The following is a 9,979-nucleotide window of genomic DNA, read 5'->3' on the forward strand; positions in this document are numbered from 1 at the left end:
GACTTCTCCTCTGGCTGCAGGATCCCATGTGGGGTAAGCATGGGAGACATTAGTTTTAGAAGAAATTCATCAGGGATTATGTGTTTTTAAAAGAACAGATTCTTAACTGTAATTTTATCGTTGTTTTAATGGCATGGAATATTTACTATTTGTATATTTTAACTTCAACAGGAACACTGGTTTTATAGATTATTTATTTATTGATGACTAATTGGATACACTGCACTTTCTTTTAAATACTGAATGGTTTTATGATTGACATTAATAAAAGAACTATATAATATATAGTATATTGTTTCAAATTTATCTTGATATAAGTCATTTCTCTGTATTTTGTATTAATCATGCTGCAGAGAGCTATATGATTTTTACTTCTAAACAATTTGTTCTTCATTTAGGTAGAAAATGAATTAAGCTTGTGCACAGAATTATGAGAGTAACTTGCATTCTTTTATGAGGAAATGATGACCTCTTGATTCTAACAGAATACCTTTTGATATTATAAATCAATGTGATAGTTTCTGAATTCGTGCTTAAAACTATATGAAACATGTCCCTTATGGATTAATAAATAAGGATTTATTAATCTAACCAAACAAAATCTAATGAAGATATTAAAGCTATAAGAATGTAATTTCTTTATAACTAATGTACTGAACTATAAGAAACTGCTTTAAACTGGTCTTGTGTGTGTGTGCTGATATAAAGAGAGGATTTCTTTCTTTTAGGAATGCAGTCTGTTCTAACCAGTCAGTGGCACTGAACCTGGTGGGTTACTGGCGGCAGTCTCTTTGACTCACCAAGAATAAAGAAATTGCTTTTTATTTTAAATTGGTGTTTTTGTTTCCTGTTGTTTTTCAACTTCAGCATCCACTCCTTACAATTCTGGGTAGCTCACTCCCAGATAATCAATCAAGGCAGGAACTGGGAGTACTTCTTGCCCGTTCTGAGGCAGTGGGGGGATGGTTTAGCAGGCTGCTTGCTGCGTGGGCTTACTGACACATTTACAGGACAAAAGACGCTGACGGAGAGGTGTGAAGGGATTTAAGGTGGGCTAGATTTATGAGTTTTTTCGTTGGCTCTAGTAATTCTAGTGTTAAATGTGTAAATGTAAGTAAAATTTATTTTATACTATAGCTTTAAACAACTTCTGATATTTCACTTGGTATATGATTTCAATGAGTAGCTAGACTGATGACTTCAAAAATTTATTTTGATGGTCCCTCAGTGTAAATGTCGAGCTTCACCCATGGGATAATATTTATTCAGAAATTTTGAATGTGCTGGATGTTATTTAAATGTCTTGTTCAGCACAATGCCTTGGGATGAATTTAGGGTGAAATGATCCTGAATTGTCAAATTGAGGTGCTGACGCCCATTTGCAAAGAATGGGGTAAATGGTTGAAAGATTTATATATCTCAGCCTTTCCAGAAAAGTTTGTACTTAGAAAACTAAGTATTTCATAAACCTCTTGCAGTAACTATGCTGACAGACACAGAATAAATTAAATTCACATCATGACAGCTTTCTGAAGGTTTACAATGTACACTTTAAATTAAAATGAATTTGTGTGATATTTTATATATAATGTAAGTTAACAAATAAATGAACCTTGCATCACCGCTCGAGATATTTTCTGTTGTGAGCTGGGGGGCTGATTGTACCCCTACAGGTTAAAAAAAGACACTGAAAGACTACCTTCACATCGCTCCCTTGCTACTGGACTTACTTGCGGCTGATGTATCGCGTGATCTGCGCGGTAGTTCGCAGACTTAAAAGTCCAAATTGCACTTGTCAGTTGCGGATTGTTTATTTGCCTTTCTCTATCTCTGTCCTTCCCTGCTCCTGACGTGCACTCCTTTGAAGAGGAACATATGTTTGCATTCTTTTAATTGTGAGACGGAACTGTCACATCCGTCTTGTCAAGGAGCACGTTTAAACTTTTGAAAAAGAGACATATGTTTGTTTGCAGTGTTTGAATAAAGTTCCTGTCTCTACAACCTCCTGTGTTTCTGTGTAAATCTGTGACCCAAGCGTGACACTCCCGTGTTGGAAATGAGTTCTTTTGTAATTGTGGCATGTTACATAACCTGAATCTATACAGATATAATATAAAAAGGCTATACCCCTCCCTTAGTGATAAGGCGGTAAGAAATCACATAGGAGAAATAGCTTAGCTTTGTTTAATGATGGCTTACACTGCATAATAGATGATGGAAGCCAATGGCAAGAACCCAGTTCAGGAGTGGGGGCCTGATGTGTAGAGTCTGCCATTTTCGCCATGCAATGCAGGGATTTTCAATATCGGATGACGTTATCTTGCATTCGTCCGTTGGCTTCAAAGGTGTGCCGGGCAATGTTCCAAGGCTTTAAACTCTTTCTTCATGTGCAGACCCACAATTAGGTGAATCATGCCATTCCCACCAAATAAATGAGGATACAGTTTCATGCTGACTTTGACACACAAAAATAGTACACAATGGCCCTCATTCTGGCAGCCCATTCCACAGTTGTGTCTCTCTGTCTTGTCTTATAATGCTTGCCTAGCAGTTCTAAATGATGAGCCCCTGTGTTAAATGTGTCAACTGTGCATGTGAGTAGAAAGAAAAGTAGAATTATAAAATATATTTGCACAGAGCACAGTGACATATTAAACTTATACACTTATTACAGGTATGTATAATGTAACTATAATAAACAAACTTTACCCAGAAGAATGTCAGTTGAATTCTGTGATCGAGTTTCTGACGAACATCTCACAGACCCAATACTTCTACACATTGACTGAAGTGGACATACTCAAGTACCGCTACTGTCCGTCTTATTCTGATTTATTTTTTAAAAAGTGGTAGGAAGGTTCAAGCACAGATATATTGTAAAAAGTGCCAAGATATACGAATATTCAATTGAAAGAGAGAGGGGGCGGTGTTAATAACTAACACCTGTTTATTTATCCAGCCACCAGCCTAGTACTGTCTGCTATAAACATTTTCTGCATTAAACATATTGCTGATGTTATAATCAATGGAAACTTTTTAAAAATTTTGTGGCAAATTGGCTTGGAATTTCCTATGATATCTTCATCTCTGCCAATTTGATGGTGTGCCAAAAATGATGAAATGGAGAGTTTAGCAATGGATGACTACTTGATGACAACAGCTATTTCCTTCGTATAAATCTATTGACACATACGTATAACTAACTCTCAGACTGCAGCCAAAGAACAATAAAACACAATATATTTGAATATCTGTATATGGGCATAGCAATATAGAAAATGTGATTCTGATGTCTTCATAAATTACACAAATGGAATTAGGTTTCATTTCAGCTGTGTCTTATTGTGACTGTTTTGTGTTCTATACTCTACAACAGCAGCATTAGAATTTACCTGGTAGAGAAGCTTTGATTGTAGACTTCAAGATTCACAATATTAGAGCAGAGACTGTATATTAGCTGGGTATGGAGGTTAGCCAGGTCACTCTTTACCATAAATATTTTGTTTTGTTCACCAGTTTCTAATTAAGAGATTTTAGTTATTTTGAACAGAGTATGATTGAGAAATAAATACAGCATGTCCAATTCTAGGAAATATGACAATTTGTAATATTCACTGGAAACGTTTTTGCTCATTCGTTTTTAAAGATTGTGGAAAAATAGTAGGTTATACAAATTAAATATATACAAGAACAATTTCCATGTTGATAGGCTGTCCAGGTTGTATCTGTGTGTCTGAAAGAGAGTAAAGTTAACTTGGAATGGGCTGCTTTGAATTGTCTTAAGAGATTCATCTGTTTTTATTATTTTCTCATTGCTGAAATGACAACACCTTTCTGTCATCTAAAAGAGAAATAAGTTTCTTATTAGAAACTTGGCATTTTGTTTTACGGCAAAAACAATGGGTGTCTCATTTGTGCTTATCTACCTTTATTTCATTCCACTAAAAGATCAAAAACGTCTCCTTATAATGAAAGTATTGTCAATCGATTGTTTATTAATCAACTTATGGTGATTTACTGTAGGTTAATTCATACGCCAGCTTAACAAATAAACATCATTTGTAAAGTTGCCGATTAAGAGAGGTTTTGGAACTCACTGTTATGTTGCCTACATGCATTGTAAAGTTGCTTTTTATTTGCTAAAAGTAATCATTTTGGGGAAACACAGCCTAGTTCAGGATTTTCTTTATATATACTGTTGAATACAAAGCTTTTTGATGTAGTTCATGTTATTTGTTTATATTACTGTGATCTGAATGGATAAACATTTCTGTTTTTAAAACCTTATCTCATAAGGTCATGCATTTAGTGTTTGCTCAATCGATTTTAGTTTGATTAAAAAAAACAATTACAGTAACTATTAATAAATATATTTACATACTGAATATTTACATAGATATTATTTAACATAAATAATACTGTATATTATTTTTGGTTATTTCTTTTTACTATATATTTACTGGTTACACTTTTCACTTCTTGTCACTAGGGTAGATGTTAGTTCTGCAATCCAAATTTAAAGACTTAAGTGACTGGTTGAGAAGCAGAACTGAGAGTGTAGTCGTCTTCGAAGTTCTACCTGTTCCGCAAGCCAGTCCAGTTAAGATTGTGGTGATCAGAAGGCTTAGCACGTGGCTTAAATATTGTAGTATTTAAGAAGTGTTTAGGTTTATTGGGCACTCCTGTTGGAAAAAATGAAACATATTCCACCATAACAAGTTACATCTGAAACAGAGGAGCGTCAATGTGTTGGTGAGGCATATGAATACGTTAATCAAGGATTGTTTAAACTAGGGAATAGAGGGGCACGTAGTTTAGAACAGACCAGTTTTAGAACTGCACATGATGGGATGAACAATGGTGTGAAAAGAAATTTTGTATGCATAGAAAAGTAAATTCTAACCAAAAGTTTAAGTGCAAAGGTAAAGTAAGAAACACCTTAAGAATAGCTTGCCTTAATGCTAGAAGTATCAAAAATAAAACAAAATAAATTAGTTAAATGTACCTGAACATAATTATGATATTATAGCATTAACAGAATCCTGGTTAGATAACAACAATGGGGATGAGTATCACATAGATGGGTAAACGTTTTTTAGAAGGGATAGAAAAAACAGAAAGGGGGGTGCCATTTACGCAAAACAGAATTTAAATGCAAGTCTTCTTCAGTTGGAGGATGAGCAACGTCTCAGTGAGGAACTCTGGATTAATCTGGAAAACATTAAGAACAGAGATCTTATTTTAAGAGTGAGCAATAGATTCCCCCCAATACATATAGTAATTTCAATGAGTATGATTTTAATAATATTAAAAATGCAAGTTTAAAGGGGAATATTATAGTAATGGGGAACTTTAACTACTCAAATATTAATGGGATACACTTGGAAAGAGTGAAGTACAAATGCAGGAGTGACTGTTGTTTAACACAGTTATGTTGAAGTGCCAACATCGAGAGAGGCCTGTCTAGCTTTAATAAGTTGTAATAATCTGGACAGAACAAATGGTTTAGAGGTGATTTAACTGCTAGGGTCAAGTGATCATAATATAATACAATTCTTACTGTTAGGGCACAGCAAAAAAATTTGGTAGGGCAAATTTTGAACAGACGTGTCAAAGTCTAAAAGGGATAAACTGGGATAAGCGCTAAAGTGTGGAGACAGTCAAGAAGCAGCTGAACAAGTTTAAAAATGTTTTAGATACAATGCAAAACAGGTACATCCAAAAAGTTGAAAATAAAAATTTAAAAAATAGCTTGGGAAGGTAGGGAGATAAAAAAGAGATTTAAATTGAAACAAAAAGGCATTGTATATGGCCTATAAGACTAACTCTAATGCTGTGTATGAGAGTATAAGGACAACCAATTAGAAGTATATTAGGAAAGCTAAAAGGCAGTTAGAGAAGAATATGGCAGATAAGATGGAAAATGACTAAAAGAGATTCATTGTTTTAGTTGAAAAAGAAGTTTCAAAGAGGAGGTGAAGTGTATCAGGAATAGTGAAGGGAATTAAAATATACAGACCGTGAAATAGCAGATGCGGTAAACATGTATTTTTCTGATTTCTTCACATTTGACAAAATGCATAACCTCCCAGCGGTGACAGAGACTACAAAGGAGGCGCTGAGGGATTTAGGAAATTGTGAAAGGAGAAGCAGGGCGGCACGGTGGCGCAGTGGTAGCGCTGCTGCCTCGCAGTTAGGAGACCCGGTTTCGCTTCCCGGGTCCTCCCTGCGCGGAGTTTGCATGTGCTCCCCGTGTCTGTGTGGGTTTCCTCTGGGCGCTCCGGTTTCCTCCCACAGTCCAAAGACATGCAGGTTAGGTGGATTGGCAATTCTAAATTGACCCTAGTGTGTGCTTGGTGTTTGTGTGTGTCCTGTGGTGGGTTGGCACCCTGCCCAGGATTGTTTCCTGCCCTGTGTTGGCTGGGATTGGCTCCAGCAGACCCCCGTGACCCTGTGTTTGGATTCAGTAGGTTGGAAAATGGATGGATGGATGAAAGGAGAAGCACTCATGTTAAATGAGCTCATGTTAAATAGAATGAAATAAAATGAGACACAGAACCAGATAATATTTATCAATAAGAGCCAAGCAACTATAGGCCAATAAGCTTAATGCGCAATCAGTATTAATATAGATGAGGAAATTCATGTTTTACTAAAATGCTGGAATTCTGTACAGATGCAACAAAAATATATAATCAGAGTTGTGCATATGATATTTTTAATCTTGACTTTAAGAAGGCCTTTGATAAGGTCCCAGTTCAGGGTGTACTATGTAGATGGGTGCAGAATTGACTAAAACACAGAAAGTAGAGGGTTATAGTGTGACAAACCTTATCAGAATTGGGTGAAATTAAGAGTGATGTTCCTTGTGAATTACTGCTTGGGCCACTGCTATTCTTAATATACATAAATGATTTGTATAGGAATACAGATAACAAACTCGTAAGTTCACAGATGATACTAGGCTAGGTGGATTGGCAGAAAATCTTGAATTTTTAAGTAGAAAGAGGTTTTAACAGCATACAGGCTTGGGTAGAGTTCTGGCAGATGAGATTTATTGTAAGCGAATGTAAAGTGTTACATATGGGAAGTAATAATGTTAGGCTTGAAATGAAGCTATGTTCAAAATTTATAATACACTGGTGTGGCCTCATCAGGAGTGCTGGTACAGTTCTGGTATGCAGGTTACACTAGAAAACATCCAGAAAATAGTTATTAAACTGATTCCAGGACTACAGGTTATGAGTTATGAAGAAAGATTGAAACAGCTGAGAATTTTAGTGTAAACAAAATGAGATTAACACTACAACTTTTTTCATAGGTTTCAGAGATTGTAATGCCAGGCCACCTTAAATTCCTTCACACCCCTCCATCAGGGTCTTTTGTTTTGTAAATGTGTCAATCAGCACAAGCGGCAAGCAGCCTACTATCCCATCCCCCACTGACGCAGCTGAAGCTCTCCCATCTAAAGTCTGTTTATCTGGGTGTTTGGTGCCTGGAATTGTATAAGAGAATAATATATTGTTATTTGGAATACACACATTTCATGTGTTTTCCGTGTGTACAATGATCCGGGTAAGTGTAGGATGACAGGAAAGTTGAGGTAAGGAATGCTGAACATGTAAAAATACACATAGAAACTTTTTTCATGTTTTAATAATAATGTCAAAATGCTGATGTGAAGTGTTTAATGTCTGAAGACTGAAGACCCAGTATCAAATAAACACTTTCACAAAACTTACAATAAATCAAGTGTGCTTTTATTCAAAATATAACCAAAGGATAAGAAATCATTCAATTTACATGTTGCTGTTAATGAGTAAAAACCCAAGCCCAAATATCAATCCACCGAAACTAGATGTGTCTTTTGCTGCCGTAGAGGTAAGATCTGTTGCATTGTAAGCAAATGCTTGTGGGTTCGCTCCCAGACTCTCCCCGTTTTGAGTAGCACAAAGGAATTTAAGGTGTCCCGGCATTGAGACTTTAGGCTTCAGAGATTCTAGTGTTAAGAGATGACATGATTGAAGTGTTTAAAATTATGAAGGGAATTTGTACAGTGGATTGAGACTGTTATTTCAAATGAGTTCAATGAGAACACATGGACACCTGGAAAAAGTGCCTACATAGTAGACAGAAGGACTTTAAATTCCTTCAAAACTAAACTTAATGATATTTTGGAGGAAATAAATGGATAAGACTGATTATATCTTTTGGGCTGAATTTCCTGGTCTTGTTTCCAAATGTTCTAATATTCTGAAACTGAACTATTTATTTAAATTCATAAGTTCCATAACTATCCATGAATGGATGATTTTTTTAAATACTAGTGGGTTCCTGATTTTAAAGGGACACTTGCTGCATAGTATATATTACAGATTTCTGTTTTTCCTGCATATTAGAAACTTTTTCAAAGCCCAAAGAACCAAATATATATGCAAAGAGACCTTCCAGGAATGAAAAGTTCCTTTGTCTAATAGTGGTTCTAGTTCCACATAACCCAATAAAATTACAACCATTATTTTTAAAGAATAGTTTGACAGTCCTTCCAATAATTTACCAACTTATTATTTTTGCTTTACATTGTATATTATTATTATAATATATCCCAGTCTTTAGTTGCAGACTCTACCAGCTCTGCCTGGTGCACCTGATGGTGGATTCTGTTAATGTGGCAATTTAAAATAAAAAGGACTAAATCAACTCTTCTTTTTTGTTTTTGGCTGCTGAAGCCATTTTCTAATTGTTGTTTATATGTTGGATTTACAGAATACAACATATTTGTAAGCCCCAGTACAGTGAAAGCTGGGAACTTTTAATGCACTATGCTCATATATACATGTATTATTGTAAATATATTCAATCAAATCTTTACAGCAATAACTGCAGTAGTTTGCTTCTGTTTGTTTTGAATGTTACTCTTTTCAAAGCTACAGTATGTCTTGCCTAGCACCAATGCTGGCTAGGCAGATTTTAACTTTCCATTAGCTTCATATTAATAATTTTTGGCATTTGCTGGAAAAAATACTGTGGAATGTCTGAAAGCATAATTTCTTCTGTGTAATAATTATCCAGTTTTAATTTTTTGAAAATGTACGGTCAAAGGAAAATAAAAAACTGTTATATAAGTTGTGGATACCATATACTAACTTAAAAATAAAAAGAAACATTTCAATGTATGCAAATGACTATGAATTTCAAATCAAGTATTTTCCTACATTTGATTCAAACCTAAATACGCCACTAAACAAATAAATACTGGAGATGTTCAAAAAAAAAAAAAAATGCCTGTTACGGATATAAAAGCACCTCCGACGCAGTGCCTCCCGTGTTTATTACAGGATCGCACTCTAATATAATGTGACAGAGCTACTTCAGTTATCTGAGCGCCGACTTCTAATCAACTGCAATGCAAGACGAGCTAATCGGATACGTGGAGTATTTCTGTTACTATCCAGGCAATGTCTCCTGCACAAAAGAAGTTCGAACGCCTTCTGTTTCAGTTCTGCTTTACATTCTGGCCTGCGTTTTGGTAGTATTAACATTTTGTGGAAATTTAGTGGTAATTATTTCTATATCTCATTTCAAGCAGCTTCATACACCAACCAATCTTCTAGTACTGTCTTTGGCCGTAGCAGATTTTTTTGTTGGTGTTTTAATTATGCCTATTATGATCATTCAGTCCATAGAAACATGCTGGTACTTTGGTGAAGTATTTTGCTTTATATATTCATCCTTCCTTGCTCTTTTAACAACAACTTCAATTATTAATTTGGCTGTGATTGCTATTGACCGATACATCGCTATTTGCCATCCATTAACTTATTCGAATAAAATAACGGTTCAGATCGGCGCTATGGCTGTTGCAGCAATCTGGATTTCAAGCATCACATATACTGTTACAATGATACTTTCTGGTGGAAATACTGAAGGAGTTATTGGAGTAGATCCTTGTCCTGGTGACTGTACTTCTGTTTTCAAT

General features: G+C 35.3%; 1 protein-coding gene across 1 annotated transcript in view; it reads left to right on the forward strand.

Annotated features, from left to right (window-relative positions):
- The first annotated feature begins 9,406 nt into the window (after positions 1-9,406).
- Positions 9,407-9,979, forward strand: part of LOC114649450 (trace amine-associated receptor 13c-like) — a 1,055-nt gene continuing 482 nt past the window's right edge. Inside the window, exon 1 of the mRNA XM_028798939.2 lies at positions 9,407-9,979. This exon is cut by the window's right edge and continues 482 nt beyond it. Coding sequence (XP_028654772.2) covers positions 9,407-9,979 — 573 coding nt within the window.

This window comes from Erpetoichthys calabaricus, chromosome 3 (assembly GCF_900747795.2).
Source record: "Erpetoichthys calabaricus chromosome 3, fErpCal1.3, whole genome shotgun sequence".
In the NCBI taxonomy this organism is placed as follows: Eukaryota; Metazoa; Chordata; class Cladistia; order Polypteriformes; family Polypteridae; genus Erpetoichthys; species Erpetoichthys calabaricus.